Here is a 19,010-nt window from a genome sequence, read left to right as displayed (position 1 = left end):
GCGCCCGGCGCGGACGCCCGCAGCCCCGGGAGCTGGCGGCGGCGCCCTGCTCCCCGGGGGGCGCGTCGGGCCGCTCGCGGGGCGCCGGGGCTCCGGGCGCTGCGGGGCTGCGGGCTGGGCGCCCCAGCCGGCCGCGATCGCGGGGTGAGTGCTGTCCCCCGGGCGCCCGCCGGGACCCCCGCCGGGACCCCCGCGCGGGCGGCGGGCGGGCTCCTTCCCAGACGCCCGAGAACAAGTTTGTGTAGACGCGGCCGGAGCGCGGCGGGGCTGCACCTGCTCCCGCTCGGTGCGGCTGGCGGGGGGCGCCTCTGGGGCCAGAGTGGGCGCGCGCGTGGGGGCAGCACTGGGGGGCACCCCGGGGTGGGCGGGGGCGCGCAGGGCAGCTTTGGACGCGTTGTCCCCGCCCCCCGGAATTCTCAGCGAGCGTCGCTTTCCGCGGAGGGAGAGGCGGATCGGGCGGGCAGGGGGCGAGCACGGGGTTTGGGGTGCGCGCTGCCTCTCTCAGGAGGAGACGTGCGCCGGAGCAGCTCCCCTCGCTCCGCTGCCAAGCGAGGCTTCCGGTCAGCCGAGGGCTCTCTGCGTCTCTGTGAACTTGAACGGAGGCAGAGGCGAAGGCGAAACGTATGTATTCATGTATTTTGTCTGCAAAATTACCCCAAGCAGAGCTTTGCATCTCCCTAGGTGGGGACGGAGACAGGACTGGAGGCTGCTCATTGCGGTTTTCTTGTAAGTCCGGAGTCTCAGGGTGGCCCTGCTGGGGGTCTGTTTTCTGAGCCTCCGCTCAGGGGGGTGGTGCCTGCTGGTTCTCCTGAGGGAGGCAGGGGCGCAGAGCGACGCCCGTCCTTGCCTGAGCAGGGGGAGGCTGGACACCAGGGTTGGGCTCCCACAGCCCTGCCCGGGGATCCGGGGTCCACGCGCCCTTCCCTGGCGCCTGGAGATGGACAGACGGGGAACTCCACTGTACTTTTCTGACAGACAGCGTCAGATGCCACCACCCCGTCCTGCTGCTGGAACGGCCTGCTTCAGTTTAGGGAGGCACTGGGGCTGTCCCGGGTTGGGACGCCATGGCTCAGATCAGCAGATGGGGCCTTTTGTTTTCTCCTCTGAATTGCCTGGGATATCAGGCTCGAGAAGGGAGGGCTGGTGGGGCGGGAGGGAGGAGGGATAAGCCGGCGGGCCCTTCTGTCTGCATCTGTCTGCCGCAGTCCCTTCCTGGCCCTTGCAGGTGCTGGCGGCGGGGGCAAGGGGAGGATCCCCCCCAAGGATGCCCCTCGCCGCCCCCCCACCACACACCCTTGGCTCGGGTCTCAGAAGCCCCTCGGAAAAGGTGTCCCAGTGGGCCGCCAGAGCCCCGGGGTTCTGTGAGGACCAGCAGTTGGGTTGGCCCCAGAGCACGTGCGTTAGCGTCCCAAGCACACTCGCGGGGCAGCCCCGTCCTCCCCAGGAGGAGCCCCGTGGCCCTCGCCTGCGGCTGCACCCTCCCGCCCTCCACAGGAGCATTTCCAAGCTCCTCTGGAAGAAGGCTTGGTGTGGGGGTGAGGCGACCCCGCTTTCCAGCGGGGGTAGGAGCCCTGTGGGGTGTGGCCTGTGGCCATCGTGTATCCGGCTGGAATGAAGGGAAGCTTGGATTAGGCAGAAGGCCAGACCCCATCCCTTTCCCCCCGTCTGCCCAATCAGGCCAAAGTGGATATTCTGGGCCACCAGTTGGTCGGCTGCGAAAGCCCGAGTCTCTGGCCAGGTCGGTTAAGGCCCAGCGCTGAGGAGTGAGTCACAGGGCTGGTTCCCTTGCAGACGCTCCCGGCTCACGCTCCCATCCGGCTCAGACCCGGGTCAGCCGTGGTGAGACCAGCCCGCCTGACTCTCCCTCTGGAGCTGCCCTGAGGTCGGGGCCCAGGCGCTGGGGACAGCACAGTGTTTAGACCTTTATCCGGGAGACGCGCGTGATCGTCACGCCCACCGGCGGCGGGGCCCCGCTCATCTGGGGAGTGGGTGCGTGATCATGGCTGTGCCGACCCTCTCCTTGGGCCTCAAAGTCTTGTTTTCACACTATTTCTCCTAATCTCTCCTTGCCGTGGCTGTAATAATTACCGTGTTAACTTACTGCTTGTGCAGTTATCAGAAGCGTGACGCTTTTGGGGAACGTGGTTGGAGAGGCGCTGAGAAGGGGATGGAGGAATAGGCTGGATCAATTTAAGGAGCCATAAACAGGGCACACCTGTTGGCTGCCGAGGCCCCTTCCTTCCACTGGAGAGCCTTGGCGATGGGAGCCCCAACCAGAGGGTGGCCGTCTTGGCCTGAGGGGGCCAGGAGGGTTCCAAGTGCAGGAGCGCCCAAGGCGCCCCCTCCCAGAAACGTGAGTCCTCCATCCCAGCGACTGTAGGAGCCAGAGAAGGGCAAGGCTGATTTTGCATGCTCCACTCACTCGCCCGGATTTATCCGAATCGCTCAGAGGGGCTTGGATAACCCTCCAGGGTTCGCCCCTGAGTGAGAGAAGCAGAGGAACAAATGAACAAGATAGGGTTCTATGGAAGAGGTGGGCCCGCGGTAGCCCAAAGAGGTTGCCTTGGGCTGTTTCGAGGGTGGGTCAGGCTCCACATCCACGCACAGGAAAGGGAAGGCGGCAGGCCCCATGGCGGCTCCCCGCTTTCTTTACGGCCCGGAGCCCGACGCCCAGATGGATCCGCGTCTTGGAGGTCAAACAGATGGAGGCTGTGTGACGTGGCTCATCCGAAAGCGTGGGTCTCGTGGAGCGGCAGCTGCTTGTCTGGGGCCCTGCTCAGTGGCCCTGCTTCTGTCAGCTGCCGCGTCCCTACGATGGGCCCGCGGAGACTCCCGCCTCTCGGTTTTCGGGGAGATTGCTCATTCATTTCCCGATCTGTTCATTCCGTGCACAGGATGCCGTGTCTCTAACGTGGTGCAGGGAGCCCTGTGTGTAGGAACCTCAGCGGTGGGTGTGAGGGAGCACCCTCTCCCCCCTTCGCACTGAACGGAGTTTTGACCTTTCTCTAATGCCTTATACCTTCTTAGCAACATTTCTCATTTTGGGCTTTTTCACCTAAGTTCTGCATTCAGAAGATCAAAGTATCCGCCTTTTCAAAGTCAGGGACCCATTTCCCTGACCTTGTCCTGCCCGAGGACCTGGAGATTTGAATCCCGTGGGTCCTTTCCTCTCTTTGGTCTGAGCCTCCAGGATGCAGAGGCTGGGGGCCCCAGCATGTCCTGCGGGTCTGTCCTGTGTCCACCCAGAGCGGGGCACTGAGTGTCCGTGCCCGCAGGGGGCTCCCGGGCTGAGAGGAAGAGTGGGCAGAGTAGCGTGGAGCCCTGACTCCGGGCAGGACACATCGCCCAGGTGCCGTTCCCAGAGCATCCCGGCCCAGCGTCGAGCTCTGGGGGACCAGGAAGACTGCATGGAAGAGGTGCATTGAAGCAGAGCCTTGATGGCCACAGAGCACTTCAGAGTCACGCGAGGGGTCACAGGGCCCCCGGCCAACGGAAGAGCGTGCGTGAGGGGGCGTGACGCAGCTCCTGCCGGCCAGGGAACACTGTGCTTGGGACACGGCCTTCCGCAAGGGGCCGGGAGGTGGAGTGTCAGGCTGAGGAGCTTGGGCCTGGCCATCCGAGTCCAGGGGAGCCCCTGCGAATGGCAGAGTTACTGGTTCTTCGTGTTGGGAAGGTCACTTTCTTAGGCTTAGCCTTTTGGAGAGGGCGCAGTGTCCAGTGACTCCGGGCAGAGGCAGGGCTGGAGGGGAGGGAGAAGGCAGAGGGGGCTAATTCAGAGCCCCGAGCCCAGCCGGAGGCTCCCTAGTGCGGCCTCCTGGGGGTCCTGAGGCTGAGGAGCGCCCCCACCGGCTGCTGCACCAGCTGCTGGTCCTGGAGGCTGGAGCCCCGAGCTGCGGGGACCCCACTGCCCATCTCCTGGGGGGGCAGCGTGCTGCGCCCTGTGCCTTTGTCTGAAAGACTCTTGCCTCACTGGGAGCACGTGGCTCTGAACCCCGAGGGTCCCAGTCCTCACTGCTGTGGCCACAGGGGCTGAGATGCTTCTGGGGGCACCTGGAATCTTTCTCCTCTCGCCTGCCCCTGACTGTCCTCTCTGGGGCGGGGGGGGGGGGGGGGGGGGGGGGTGAGGGCCGCGGCCCACCCCCCCGGGGCGCCCCGGGGGCCGGCCGGGGCCCCCCCGAGCTTTCCCCCCCCCCCCGGCCCCGGGGGGCGCCCGCCTCCCCCCCCCCCCCGCCACCCCCGGGCCCCCCCCCCCCCGCCTCGCTGAGCATCAGGTGCCATCTGCCTGACATCTCCCCACCTGCAGGCTCAGCACTTGCTGCCCCCTGGGGCCCAGGTGGCAACAAAGTAACAGGAGAGCGCTCAGGTTTTCTGAGCCCCCCCCACCCTACCCCCCGCGCTAGGTTCCTGCTCCCTCCTGAGACCCTCAGAAGCCCTGGGCCCCTTACTCTCTCCTTGCTGGGAGGGGACTCTGGATCCTCCCCCCCCCAGGCCCTGTCTTCTCTGGGGTGCTGCCGGCACTGGGCAGGGCAGCGAGTGTCCCCCTTTGTCCAGCCTGAGGCTCCAAGCTGAGCCCCGGCCCCCCTCCTGACGAGGCCCCAGCCTCAGGCAGCGGTGTGTCCCCTCATTCTCCTCTCCCTGGAGCTCGCTCGTTGCTTGATTACAAGATGGGAGGTGCCGCGGGAGGAGAGCGGCTGGGGGAAGAATGACTCCCAGCCGACGGGGACGGCACACAGCAGCGTCCGGGACGCTGGGCTGGGGCACGCCATGAGCAGCGCCGTCTCCGGAGCTCGGACCTGGCCTGGGCTCAAGACGGGCTGGGGGAGGCACGCGGAAGGCCTTTCGAGAAGACGTCCCGCCTCGTTCGCTGCTGGTGCCCCTGTGGGCCCGGGCGGGCTTCGGAGCGGGGAGCCCGGGCGTGCGTGCCCCGGGGTCTGACCACAGGCGGTGCACCTCCCCCTGCAGGGCTCTAAGGGCCGCGGCTCTCGAGGGGGGAGAGCAGGGCACCTGCGTGGGAGGGGTGCGTGGAGTCACCGGATGGGGCAGGGGGCGAACGCGGCCCAGCCTGGCTCCTTCTTCTGCTAGGAGTGCTTCGTGGGGGGGGGCGCTGAACAGGGAAGAAGTTGCGAACAGCCTGGGGTGGCTTCTGGCAAGGATGGGGTGCCGGGCCCACCCCAGGGAGGCGAGGGGCCCCTGGAGACTGAGGTCACCTGTGACATAGCTGCTGGGGGCCCCTCCTCGGCGTTCACAACAGCGGGCACCACGCTTTGTAGGGAGCAGGGCTTTTTCCCCTGGACCCATCCCACAGCCTTGCTGATTGCCCCATTTCACAGATGAGGAGCCTGAAGCTCCGTCCTGAGCAATGCCTTGCCCCACGGGCACCGCCGATGGGCTTCCCCCCGCCCCTGAGCAGACCGGCCGTGGCTGGACAGCCCCCGGGCGCTGGCAGCTTGTGCCGTGGGGCTGACCCTGTGGCCGGGCTGGGAGCTCTGGCGCAGATGTGCCCCTCCCCCAGCCGCCCCCGGCCTCAGCGGACGTCCAGCATCAGGGCGCCGCTGGCTGTGTGTGGGGTCTGGGGGGTTGATGCTACGTCAGGTGTGATCGGTGCCTTGCCCGGAGGGGGTGTCCGCCTCGAGGAGGGGTGGGGGTGACCAGCGGGTGTGATGCTGGGAGGAAGGGTGGCAGAAGTCCGGGGCAGGGGACGTGCCGGCCCCCCACACCGCCCCACGCAGGTGTTCTGGGCTGGGAATCAGCCTAGCGATTTTAGAAGTTTAGGGTGGCAGCCTGTTTTATAGGACCCTGGAAGTGACCGTCCCTGCCTCCACGCCCAGGCCCCCTCCCCAGACCAGGAGGCCCCCCTGGGAGGGACTGACTCCGGAGGGTACTGTGGGGTCCGTGATCACTGGGACCCTGACCGATGGGCCCTGACAGCGCCCTGCCCACCACACGCGGCTCCCCCACATTTCGGGCTGGGGCCCCGCAGGTCTGGGTTGGTGCCCCCTGAGCGCTCGGGGCCCCAAGACCCCACGGGAGGAACAGCTTTCTGATACCAGGATTAGCCGGTCAGTTTATCCTCTCGTTCGCCCTAAAAACTGTGTTCAGAAACCAGGATCGCGGCACATCCACACTGCTGGGCAGGCCTCATGCTGGGGCCGGAGTTACGGGAACGAGCGGGGTATGGCCTCTCGCCTGGAGCTGGTCGCAGTCCTGTGTGGATGATCGACAGGACGACATGTTTCCCAGGCTGCCGGGTGCTGGGTTAGGGGTCAGCACGGCTGTAGGAAGGCAGAGGAGTCTCTGCCAGTGTGTGTGTGTGTGTCACTGGGGGTGGTCAGGGAAGGCTTCTTGGAGGAGGTGGGCTAAGCCTCGGAGGTTACCCAGGGGTTCACTGGGCTATGAGGATGGAAAAGACAGAAGAGGCCCCAAGGCAGCGTGCTCCAGTGGCCGGCTGGCTCGTGGTGCGTGCACGCTTGCACGCGCGTGTGGTGGGAAGCCCAAGGAGAGGGCTGGGCAACGGACGAGCCCAGGTGGGGCCTTGTGTGTCCCGCGGAGGAGCTTGGAGTTACTCCCCGAAGCCACGGGGAGCTCTTGGAAGGGGTTTTGAGCGGGGGGAGCACCGTGGTCAGAGGCTCACCCTGGCGGCCTCGCCGAGGGTGGACTGGAGGCCCAGAGCTGGAGGCAGGGGGATCAGGCAGGATTTCTTGGGATTTCCTCTGTGGCGTTACAAATCTGACGAGGCTGGCTGGGGCAGGCCCGGCGCACACCAGCTTAACGCGAAAGTAAGAGCTCCGGAGACCCGCGTAAGTGGCTTCCCGGCTCAGAGTTTAAATCCAGCCCCGTCTGCTGACCGTGGAGCTACCCCCCCTGCCCTGGCCGGCAGGACCTGCCCCCCGCGATCCCAGGCCCCAGTCCTAGGCGGGGGAGGGGGCGGCCTCGGGACCTGGGGTCTGGAAAGGGCGGTGCTGGCCGGGGAGCCGCTCTGGATCCCCGCCCCAGACACAAGAGCCCAAACATTGTCTTTCTGCTCACACGGGGCTGGCTGTGCCCGCGCACAGAGCACTCATTGAGGGGCCGCGGGGCCTGGCGGGGGTCCCGGGCCACGTTAGTCACGCTCCTGGGAGCTTTTCTTCCCGGGACAAGACCTTCCTTGTGCCGAGGGCCACCCTCACGCAGCGGCCTGGCTCCCGGCAGCTGCAGAGCCCCGCCAGCCCCTAGCAGCCCGCTTCAGAGGCACCGCCAATGGGAGCCAAAGCCCAGTGGGAGAGCCGAGGGCAGCCCCGGAAGGCCGCGCTGAGCTGAGCGCCGCCCGCTGTCCCGCCAGGCGCCCCGGCCTCCGTGAGCAGGTGCGCGGCCCCGCACCCTCTCCCGGGCTAAAGCCCATCGGCCTCTGCAGAAGCAGTTTCCAGAACACAGCTTCCAGGCCCAGGGTGCCCCCGGGAGTCGGCAGGTTGTGCACATGCATAGAGCCCCTGCTGCGTGCCCTGGGCTGGGTGCTTGTATGTGCTGGTGTCCGTCGCTGGCCGGACCGTTTACTAGTTCAGGGTCCAGGCCCTGAAACAGATCCTTCCAAACCTCGGCTCCTCCGTCTGCCAGCTGAACGACGTGGCAAAGTGCCCTTGCCTCCTTTTGCCTCCTCTGTAAAATGGGGCCAGCGTCCACCTCGCTGCTTTGCCCTGAGGGTCGAAGGAGATAGCACGTCAGGGCCTGGCCTGTGAGGACTGCGTGCAGAGCCGCCTCTGTCCCCGGGCCTTCACGGCTGTCAAGCGGAGGGGGCGTCACTCCCATTTTGCGGATGGGGCGGCGGAGGCCCAGTGACGGCCAGGGGCACCCAGCCAACGGGGGCGGAGCTGGGACCCGAGCCCCGCTCTCTGTCTGGGGCTCCTGCTGAACAGGTGTCCCCTCTGGGAGACAGAGGCCCCGGACCTTGCATCTCAGCGTGCTCTCTCCGCTCTTCCAGATTCTCCGGCCGGGCGTGCCCATTGGTGGAGCTCAGCGACGGCGGAGCTGGTGACGCTGAGGCAGGACCCACAGCCGCGGGGCCCCGTGGCCGGGGCCATGTGATGCTGCCCCCCGAGCACCTGCCGGGATCAGGGCGGGAGGACCGGGGAGCCCGGAGGCGCGCAGGCTGGTGCCGGGTGCCGGGATGAGGCCGCTGGGGGCCCCGGCCTCCCCCGCCGTCGGGTGCTAGGAGCCGTGCCCAGGCTGCAGCCGGGAGCCGCCGCCCGGGGGCATGGCCAAACCCCTCTGCCGCCTGCAGAAGCTTCTCCTCCGAACGCAGTTCCTGCTCTTCTTCCTCACGGCCGCCTACCTGATGACGGGCAGCCTGCTGCTGCAGCGGGCCCGCGTGGCCCTCCCACCGGGGCCCCGAGCGCCCGGCCCCCTGCAGGCCCTGCCCGTGGCCGCCGTGGCGCTGGGCGTGGGCCTGCTGGACAGTGGGGCGCTGCAGGCCCCCCGCGTCAGCCCGGAGCTGCTGCTCGGCGTGGACGTGCTGCGGAGGCCCCCAGCCCGGCCCCGGCCCGGCCCCCGCGGGCTCCGGAGCCGGAACTCAGAGCTGCCCCCGCTGAGGCGTCGCCGCTGGTTCCACCACCTCGCGGGAGACGCCCGGGGGCCGCCCGCCCCGGGCCCCGAGGCCCCCAGGCCCGTGGCCAGCAGCCGAGGTAGGTGCTCAGCCCTGGCTCCCCTCGCGCGCTGGGGGGCCCGGGCCCGGGGGGCAGGGCTGGCTTTCCCCTTCTCTGGCCCCGGGCCCACCTGGGATGGAAGCCCTCAGGCCTGCGGCCCCCAGACCACCGGCTCTGTCCGCTCTGTGGGAGTTCTGCTCGCACCCGGCTGGGCCGGCCCCGTCATCCCGGAGCCCAGCCTCTGGGTTCGGGTGGACCTTAGCTTGCGTCCTGGCTTAGCGGCAGGCTTGACAGTGACCTTGGACGTGTGACCTAACGGCCCCGGGTCCCTGGGGAGTGGAGACAGAGATACCCACCCCAGGGCTAGTGTGGGGATGAGATGGGACCGCACTGAGGGCCCCAGCGTGGCAGGCTGTCCCACGTGCAGGTCCTCGGCCTCCCCCGAACGCGGGGTGGGGCGCGTCTGCACAGCGTCAGTGGGTGATGCTGGTGCTCGCGCAGGCGGAGAGCCCTGGGCGGGAGGGCCCGGTCGTTTCTCGGCACCGGTCACCGGCAGCTAACTGCCACGGCGTTTACAGTGCACCTGTAAATGGTATTTATGGGCGTCACCACTATCGTGGTATCCCGATCCCCCAGGGGAGACACTGGGTATGGGGACGTTCAGTCAGTTGTCGAGGTCACTCTCCTGCTTTGGGTTCCCCGGAAGCCTTGGCCTGTCTGGAGTGTGACCCCAGAACACTGGCAGGGAGCGAGGAGGGAGCTGGGGAAGAGAACACGGCAGGGGACGGACTCGGAAGGAGGGCAGAGTGCACATCTCGGAGTGCAGCCTGGAGGCGGCGGGTCAGGAGGAGGGCCAGGCCTTTTTTCTCAGGATGGTGAGAAGGTCCAGGGAAGAGGGAGGAGCCCCTGCAGCCCTTGAATTGGGGGGATGACTGATGGTCGGTGAAGCCCAGAGGACAGTGCCCTCCTGTCTTCATAGAAGGTTTCTCCCGAGATCACGTGGGTCAGAGCCCTTGCTGCGGGGTTCCTCAGGAGGCTTCCACCTAAGAAAGGGGGACATGAGGAACAGATTCTGCTGCTCAGTCTGCACAGGCCTGCCTTCCGTCAACTCGCCCCAGCACCCCAGGAAGCTGGGTCTCTATGCGGACTATATCCACGTGACTCATTTAGACTCAAGTGTGAATGACTGACAAAGTCAACACAGAATCCTTGAGCAGCAGCCTTGGAAAGAGTGCAGGTTTTGCAAACAGACCTGGGTTTCTCTCTTGGTATAGCCGGTCACTGGCTCTGTGACCTTGGGCAGATTGGCCAGAGGTCAATTCCTCTTTATTTCTCTCCATCTGCCCTTCTCGGGGATCCACGCCTGAGTCTGCTACTGTCTGTGCCCTCGAGGAGCTCAGTCTGGGGCCGAACCGTCACCATGCAGCAGTGCTGAGGCTCGGGTGGAAGGTCGTTATGACCTGGCCAGCAGAGGGGAGGGCTGGGGTGACCCAGTCAGAACCCCGGGGGCAGCCCTGGGCTCCACGGCATCCCCCCTAGCTGCACGGCGGACAGGGCATAGCAGTGGCTGAAGAGACTGGGGTGAGACGTGCTAGGGACCAGAGGGGAGTGTCGGGGTGCTGACCGCCGTGAGCCCTGGGGCGCCCTCCCCATGACCCAGCACAAGGAGGAGCCTCAGGGCCAGTGTAGAGGATGGCAGCTCTGAGTGGCCTGTGCCCTCCCCGGCCGCCAGGACCTGGGGAAGCGTTTGTGCTCTGGGGGTGGCTGTGGTGTCACCCGGGGCGCCCCCCGGCCCCGGGCTGGTCGTGCTTGTCACAGACAGAGAGAGTGGCTCTTTGCGTCCGGGCAGCCCGCCATGCTCCTGGAAGGGCCCTGCAGAGGGCTGGAGCTGCAGGAGGCCCATCAATCACCGAGCATTTCATTACACCTTGGACAACATCCATAATGGAGTAAAATGTCAGTAAGTTTACTAGGGGAGAAATAGTAACTTCCCCCGCGCCAGTTTGTTTTTTATTGATAGTGATTTCCAAAGACATTCCGATATCTCCACGGCCGGCGTTAACAGCCTCACGGCACGTCCGTGTTGATGTGCAAATGAACAGATGCAGACTCACAGACAGTAACGTGTTGCCTCCGTTTTAGCCGCAAGCAATAAATCCGCCTCCGAATGCGTCCCAGTGTGTCCCCCGGACGCCCTCGGCTCCCTCGGAGCTGGGAGAGCCACCCGGTAATTTTCCAGGAGGGAGGGCTGGTCGCCTCCCCCGGACGGAGCGGGCACGGGGGTCCCGTGGCGCGGCCCCCAAGCGTTTGCTCCTCTCTCGCCCGCCCGCAGGCCAGGTACCCCACTGCCGTTTTCCCGTCCAGCGTCCAGCTGGGTCCCGGCCGCCCCAGCACAGTGGTGACAGCCTGGGCCGCGCCCAGCGCTTCCTGCTGGGACCCCAAGCGCTGACTCACTTCATCCCCGACGGCCTCGCGGGGGGCCAGGAGGGGGGCTGCCGGCTCAGCGGTGAGGGCCTGCAGAGTCCACGCCCTGTTTGTTGTTCACATCAACACAGTGGCCCCCCAGCGCCCTGCAGGCCGTGCCTGCCTCCCACCACCCACCTGTTACCCCTCTCTCTGCCCTCCCGAGCCCGCGGGGCCCGTCCCCACTTCACAGTGGGGAAGCTGAGGCACAGTGGGGAGGGGGCGGCACGGGCCCAGATTCGTGCCCCCACCCTGCCGCCCAACCCCGGCCGTGGACCCCTTACACGCTTGCAGTTAATTTCCCATCAACGGTGATAAACGTCTAACCACCCCTGAGCTTGTGTTTTGGGGCTTAATTGAAAGTCGTAACAGAATTTCTTCTTCGCTGAGCAACACATCAGAAATTTCTCAAATACTAGTTTTCGTTCACCAAGTAGGCCGCTGAGGGTAACCCTTTATTCCTGCTGCTGGTGGAGGGGTGGGTCTGGTCTCAGGGGTCCTGACCCATCCGTGATCCCGGGGGGCTGGCGGCCTGAGCGAGAGCTGGTGCTTGTGGACACGGCTGGTGACGGGCATCCTGGGGCCAAGGGGACAGGGAGGCTCATGGCCCCGCGGGCAGACAGTGAGGAAGGTGATCCTCGCTCCCCACTGCCCCGGGGCTCTGCCTCGGGGACCCCAGCTCGGGGGTGGAGTCCCGTCTCTGGCCACCCGCTCACCTCCCACTGCTCCGTGTCTGTTACTCGGGGCCCTGGGAGCCCCTCCTTGCGTCCGAGCTCCTGTTCCCCAGCCCTGTCCTTGCAGGGTGTCAGCCTGGTCCTGGGGGCCCCGGCGCGCCGTGGACACGGCGTCCTGGTGCTGACCGTGTGCCGGACCCAGCGGGGCCCCCACGGACACAGGGCACACGGGTGTAAGAGACTTTCAACAGCAGTAGTTAGGAGACGCATTTGGGTGTTGACCAGGTTTTCAGATATAGAATGCAGGAATCTGCAGCAAGGAGAGGCCGTGATGGGCTGGTGGTCCGTGGCGGGCTGGCGTGGTCGGGGACGCCCGTCCAGGACGGGCGGGAAGCGGAGGGTGGGTGTGAGCGGGGGCAGGCACAGCTGCACGCAGGGGGCAAGGGGAAGGGGCTCGGGCGGGGTGCGGCAGGTGGTGGGCCTTTATCCGCTGGGCGGTTAGGGAAACTGAGGCACAGAACGTTGCTGTGACGTAGCCAAGGTCAGAGACACAGTTAGGTGTGGACTTCACAGATGGGACCGTCGCTCCCGGATGCGGCCCCGGGAATGAAGGTCGGGGACCCACTTCTCCGAACCCCTTGGCTCCTGCTCTGGGCCGGGATCCCGGCAGGAACACTGGAGTGTCGCCTACCCTCGGGGCACCGGGCTGGGGGGCGGGGCGTCGTCCCGCCAGCCGTGGGGACGCCTTGGGCGCGTCACCCCCCAGAGGCAGCGTGTGCCGTGTGGGTGCCCTTCAGACGTCCTCGGGCAGCGGGCGGCATCTGGGCATAGTCCCTGGTGTGCATGCGCGGCGTGGGGCCCGGGGAGCTCCTGAGCCACGTGGCGGTGCGTCCACGCGCCCGGTGTGCTGGCTCTGTGCTCGTGTTCTCCGGGCTTCTCTGCGCGTCTCTGGGAGACCCCTCTGCGCCGGGGGACGGGGAGGTTAGGTGTCACGGCTGGGACGTCACCGCCACTGCTTGGTGGAGTCTCGTCCCCAGAGATGCCCGGGCGGATGAGCGCTCAGCAGTCCCGTGGCGCCCGACAGACGCCGCGTCCACGCCTCCAGCCACGGCGGCTCATGTCCCCCCCGAACACAGGTTTTTCTCTTGAGATAGCTGTTCCCGTTTGCAGGATGTTCTTTTTAGCAAAAGTCAGATTTACCATAACTGATTTCTTCCCTCCGGATCCTACAGGGGTGGCAGGACCCGTCGGTCGGGACGTTCGTGGAGGCGGGGGGTGCTTTCCGAGCAGGGGGCAGGCAGGGATGGAGACAAGGGGTCCCGGGAGGGGATTCGGCAGCAGACGCGGTGAGATGGGGCTGCTAGAGGAAGCGGTGGCCGTGCGGGGACAGGTGTCCGCGAGCGCCGGGGGCAGGTGCGACCTCGCCTGGCGCCCGGGCCCTCCGAGGACCCCTCCCGAGGATGGGCGCGTGGCAGGACCGTCCCGAGCTGGCCTGAGTCCCCGCCGTGCTCCCCGCCCGCAGGTGCCTACGTCGGCTGCTTCAGCGACAGTGGCCGCGACAGAACGCTGAGGGGCGCCGTGTTCTTCGACTTGAGAAAGATGACGGTGCCCCACTGCCAGGACGCGTGCGCTGAGCGGTGAGTGAGGGCCCCGGGCTGTCCAGCCGTGCCGAACCGGGGGGCGCGTGGCCGTCAGGGGGCCATCCTGCTGCGCCCGGAGCTGGACGGGTCAGCCCCCCGGGTCACGGAGGATACTTCCCTGGGCCTGGGTTTACTCTATGTTCAGACTACAATAGAGGGCTCAGCTTCAACGTCACCTCCTCCAGGAAGCCTTCCAGCTTGGTCACGATCCATTGCACCCCTTTTATAGACGGAGAAACTGAGGCTGGAACAGAGAGGAGGGGCTCAGCCTTGCAGGGCAGACAGAGTAGAAAGTGGCACCGACTAAGTGCCATTTTACCTTCCTAGCGTTTCGGGGAACAGATGAGGGGGTGGTAAGGGACGGTCGGGGCCACGTGGCCAGCAGGTGGCCACAGACGAGGATGCGGAGCGCCAGGGGGTTTCAGGCCTCGGAGCCGGGGGTGTGAAAGCGCTGGCCTCTAGTTTATCACGAAGGGAGGCCTGCTCCCCAACGTCAGCCGGGGGACCCCAAAGTCTGGCCGAACACCGGCCCCTACGGCCAGCCATGTGCCGACGGCGCCGCCCTGGCCTCCCGGCTTGACTCTGACCTCGGTCGCGGCCGCCGCGGGGCCGGGGCCGCGACTGAGCGGGGCCGCTCTCCCTGCAGGTCCTACGTGTACGCGGGCTTGGAGGCCGGGGCCGAGTGCTACTGTGGGAACCGGCTGCCGGTGAGAAGCGTCCGGCCGGAGGCGTGTAACCACGAGTGCAAAGGGGAGAAGGGCTCCGTGTGCGGGGGCGTCGGCCGGCTGTCTGTCTACCGCGTGGAGGACCTACAGCTCGGCTCCAGGAAGCGTGAGTGTGTCCTCCCTTCCCTGTTGCCCTGCTGGAGGGGCTTGCTTGGGGGCGGGGGCGGCCGAAGGCCGCGTGGGCTCGTGGCCTGTGGGACAGACACACTCATCAGGATGCCTGGGCCCACGCGTCTCGCACGTGCTGTGTGGCCCCAGGCAGCTTGCTTCCCCTCTCTGGGCTCCTGTTCTCCGTCAAGTGCAGAGGCAGCTCTAGATGAGCCGCGGTGGGGCCGAGCGGAGGCTCCGAAAGTTTCCTGGCCTTGCAGCGCCTAGACGTCCCGGGCAGACACGAACAACCCTTGGAGAGCCTGGGCCCCGGAAACAAAGGGGGACTAAGATGGCGGTGCGGAAGCCAGAGCGGGGGGAGGTGCGGCGGCCGGGGCCTCCTCCGCAGAGCGGGGCTGCCAGTCCGGGGGCCGCAGTGGCAGGGACGGAGTCGGGCCCAGAGCTCTGCACACGGGGACGTTCGGTTCCGCTGAAGTACAAATCCGTGAAATATTAGGTTCCAAAGGAAACACCACCTGCCAGTTCGGGGAGATAGACGGGTCAGTTTTGACCTGAGCTGGAGAGATTCAAACCACCAAGCTTGCGGTGCGGGCCTGCATCTGGGTGAGGCCAGAGGCCCAAAGTTTTACCGCCCACCTGGTCCTGATGCCCCGACCTGACGGCTGGCTCCGGCCGCGTGGAGCCGATGCTCGGTCTCCTGAGGGCTGCGCCCCCGACTCGGGCGGGTGGAGGTCCCCCAGACAAATCCTCACTGAGGATAAGCTCACGATCCAAAATTATAGAAGGTGGGAGGCGGGAGCCGACCGCAAGGGGCAGTGAGCTGATGCGCCGGGAAGCAAGAATGCGCCCCGGGAGTTGCTGCTGAAAATGTCCAGCGAGCTGCAGCTGAAGCTTAGGTGCATCCACCGCAAGGCGACGCGCCCCAGATCCCCTCGATGCCGTTGTCGGGGGCTGCTTTCTAAATGCTGTGGTGGGGCACCTCTGCCCACGTCGGGGACACCTTGTCGTGATGGGGAGCGGTCGGGCTGGGCGTGGGAGGAAGTCGGAGCCGGGGAGACCTTCTCCCAGCCCTGGCAGAGCTGGGACCACGTGACCGCCGTCTTAGCTTTCGGCTTCCCACCAGCAAGGAGCACTCGCAGGGCTGAGATGGGTGAACGTGCTCCCGGATGGTGGGCACCGGGCGGTCGAGGGCGTCAGCGCTTCACCATGTGCCCCGAGGGGCCCTGGGCTGTCCCCTGGGCACGAGGGGGCCGCGTGCCCGGGCTTGCAGCCCCTCCCCTGACAGACGCACAGCACGGATGCGGCCGGTGACGCTGGGACCGCCAGCCCGAGGCAGGCCCCGCCGCGCCTCACGTGCCCGTCCGCTGCCGTCCACTCGTGGGGGGCTCGCCGGGCCCAGCTGGTGCCCAGACCGCAAAGTGCTGGCCTCCCGGGTGCAGGCTGGGGACGGGGTCTCCGCGCTGCTGAGGCGGGCAGAGGGCACGACAGCGAGACTGCCGCCTAAGCAACCCTGATGAGTGCGGACGGAATGCAAGCTGTCGGAGCTGGAACATTCCAGAAGGCTCAGCACCCAGGACGCCGCGAGGGGCTGGACTTCTCCCCCTGGGCTGGAGGGCAGCTGGGCAGAGGCGCCCGCGGAAGCACGGGCTCGAGGAGTGTTCGTGGGGCCTGGTGGGAGCTCGGGGGGCCGGGGGGAGAGGGAAGGAGGGACGGAGGGGGGCATGGACGCCGTGCCCCAGAGTTCGCGGGAAGCCGGCCTGAGGTCAGCACGTGGCAGCCACGTGGTCCCTTGTCGGTGACCGTGGTGGGGAGGTTCGGGCGCCCGGGGTCTCAGGAGTCTGGCCCGTCCACACCCGGTCCAGGGCGGTCTGCTGTCTGGTTTGCTGACTGTATTTGCCGAAGCCACCGTTTCCCCACGACAGACACCAACAACCAGGGGCACCGTTTCTCACCAGAAACCTGTCTGTCCCCGCAGGGAGAACCGTCACATACCGCGGATGCTTCCGGCTGCCGGAGAATGGCACACACACCTTCCCTGAGTCCCTGACACAGGCCAACGTGACGGTGGACGCCTGCTCGGGATTTTGTTCCCAGAAGGTAAGGCCACCCACAACTCGTGCGTGGAGGGGTGCGTGGGGCAGGTGTCCGGGCCGGGTGCAGGTGTTGGCATGGCTGCGTGGCCTGTGCTCACGTGGGTGCCCCCGGCTGCCCAGGCGCTGTCCGCGGGGCCGCGAGGCCGGAGGATTCGCGCCGCCCCCGATGGCGGCTCTCGGCACGAACGTCAGGTGTTCAGTGGACTGGGTTTGTCAGTGGGACGTGCTTGCTCGGGGAGAGCAGACGGCTCATCGGCTGCGCCCGGGGACGGGGCTGGGTGCTGACCCGACGTCAGGGGCCATGGTCGCCCGTGTGCCTTTGGCTTACCTGGGGCTCGGGTGCGACTCTGCAGAGGGTGGGCGCGGGCCCAGACCGCTGTCCCTGCCTCGCGCGGGAGCCCTGGGAGGGACACGGCGGTCAAGGCCAGACGGGGCTGGTAAACGACAGGACCCCAGAGCACTGAGGTCTGGGGTAGGGTCCAGTGGCCCTGCACGTGGCCCCCGGGCGTGGCAGTAGGCTGAGGCCGGGGCTGCTCCCGCGTGCTGGGGACTGAGTCGAGACCACATAGCAGGCGGGGCTGGGACAGGAGCGTCCTGGTGGTGGTGGTGGGAGCGTCCTTGTCCATCAGGCTAGCTCACCCCATCCTCCTAAGGGCCGCGTCGGGCGGGTGCTGGGACGCGCAGCCGTGTTTGAGGTGAGGGAACAGAGGCAGAGAGGCTCCTGCCTGCTGCCCCCTACGTGGGGGAGCCGGGAGTTGGACCCAGTCGGGCCCCCTGGTTTTGACCCGGCCAGTGGCTCGGAGCTGCAGGGAGTGGGCTTCCGGAACGCCGAGGAGTGCGCCCTCCCTGGTGCCCCTTGAGATGCGTTCCTCGGGGCCAAGACACAGCCTTTCTGCACTTCCCACCCTAAACCGCCGCCTTTGGAGTGGGTCTCTGCATCCCCAGCGTTTCGGGGTGTCTGGGGCGTCCTCAGGGCTCACGGCATCCAGGGCCCGCGTTCCCGCACTCCCCACGTGGGAGCAGAGCTCTGGGTAGAGGCCACATGCACCTGCTACCACGCGGCCCTCCCGGGACTTCTGCACCCCTGCCGTCCCCAGCAGCCCCGGGAGCGCCCACTGCCGTCCGCAGTCCGAGGCGCTAGGCTGCACCAGACCAGGCCTCCTCCGTCTGCAAACCTGGAGGTGCCCCGCATGCCGGGTGACCCGCCTTACCCTCCCGGTGCTCCCAGGGGGGACACTCTGAGCCCCGCACGCTGCTGGAGCCAGCGGGGGTCCCAGCAGCGGGAACAGGCGCCCGTCCAGTCTCGACGGCATCGGGGAGGGGACGGGCAGCTCCTTTTCCTCACCCGACGGTCGGTGGGTCTCAGGGACCGGTGTGTCCTGGCACGGGGAGCGCTTTCCCGTTCTTGGGCTCCGTCGTGGGCATGTCCTATTGCTTATGCGGCCCCTCCCCCTCTGTGGAGCGTTTCCGTGGTTTTCAGTGTTTCGCTTTCGCGAGCGAGGCTGCGGTGACTCTCCTGGTAGGTGGGTCGTTCTGTGTCGCTGGATCCAAGGGAGATGCTGGGTCAGGGTCCGTGTGTCCACTGCGCTCGGCAGAGATTATGTGCATTTCATGGATGCATGAGGCAGCACGGCGGCTTTGAGAATTTGGGGGGGAGGGCACTCCAAAGCAGCGTCCTGGGCCGGATGCCCCAGTGACCTGGGCAGCCCCGGGCATTCTGCTCTGGGGTTACAGATGCAGAGTTTAGAGCCTCGGGGGTCCTCGGCTTTCTGGTTCTAGCTTCCCGTTGCCGGCGGGCTCATGGTGTCCTGAGCCGCCCCCCCGCCTCTGCCCGGCCCCTGGCCGCAGCACCCCACTCCGACTGGCAGCCGGGTGTCCCCTGCGGGCACAGCCGAGAGCCCCCGCCCTAGAGCTGGCTCGGCCCCGCGAGGCCCGGCCCACGTGCCCCACGCCGAGTCCTGGGGAGCTGCTGTCTTTTCTGACTGTGTCCGGGCTGAGTTCTGGGGGACACAGGCCCGCGGAGAGACCTGTCGGCAGGGGTGGTTCTCTCTCCTCCCCGGACGTCAAGGGGGTGGGAAAGGTGAACTCGGGACGTCCGTCATACGTTCCCCCCGGAGGGCCAGCGCCTCCTTCCCACGAAGGCTGGTGGCCCCGGGGCCTCGGGGCTGTGGGGGCAGCTTCGTCTGGCGCTGATTTGGCCGAAGGCTCAGATGCTCTGGGATGCGGGCTCAGATGCTCTGGGTGCACAGCGGGCGACCCGGCCACGGCAGGTGTCTTCACGGACAGAAGCCCCACCACGGAGCCAAGGCCGGGGTCGGCTCGGGCCTCACGAGGGCCGGTCTGGGCCGTGGCGGCCTCGGGGCACCCCACTTCTGAGCGCCGTCGGAGGCTTGTTTGTGGCCCCAGATGAAAGTCTCCACTGTTGTTTACTGGTTGGTTCCAATGGTTCGGGAGCCCCAGGGTGTGGCCGGATGCAAGGAGGACACGTGGGGCGCCATGAGCGCCTCAACGGTCTGACCGCCTGGTATTTGTGCGCGGACCCCGCAGTGGGGCCGCCGAGGGACTCCGGCACGGTCGGCGAACAGCCTGCTCGCACCTGACGCTCCTGCAGGGATCCCACGGGCGGTCTGAGCTTCGCTCCCCCTGCATCTACTCCTGGGTATGCTGACAGGAGTCGGAGGGCGAGGACGAA

General features: G+C 67.0%; 1 protein-coding gene across 4 annotated transcripts in view; it reads left to right on the top strand.

Moving 5' to 3' along the window:
• The window catches only part of WSCD1 (WSC domain containing 1), a 29,199-nt gene that overhangs the window by 1,424 nt on the left and 8,765 nt on the right, over positions 1–19,010 (top strand). The window contains exons 1-5 of one of the 4 annotated variants that reach the window (XM_034989346.1): positions 91–144; positions 7,955–8,654; positions 13,275–13,389; positions 14,039–14,223; positions 16,201–16,322. In XM_034989346.1, the coding sequence (XP_034845237.1) occupies positions 8,228–8,654; positions 13,275–13,389; positions 14,039–14,223; positions 16,201–16,322 (849 nt within the window). In that variant the 5' untranslated portion in view covers positions 91–144; positions 7,955–8,227. Of the gene's footprint in view, positions 1–90; positions 145–433; positions 622–707; positions 727–7,954; positions 8,655–13,274; positions 13,390–14,038; positions 14,224–16,200; positions 16,323–19,010 lie in introns of those variants that run through there. The other 3 variants (XM_034989347.1, XM_034989349.1, XM_034989348.1) reach the window with 3 other exon arrangements.

The sequence above is a fragment of the Mirounga leonina genome, unplaced genomic scaffold (assembly GCF_011800145.1).
Source record: "Mirounga leonina isolate KUSES-001 unplaced genomic scaffold, KU_Mleo_1.0 Mir_488, whole genome shotgun sequence".
In the NCBI taxonomy this organism is placed as follows: Eukaryota; Metazoa; Chordata; class Mammalia; order Carnivora; family Phocidae; genus Mirounga; species Mirounga leonina.
The sequence above is the reverse complement of the archived record's forward strand: the minus strand, read 5'-3'. Positions and strand labels throughout refer to the sequence as shown.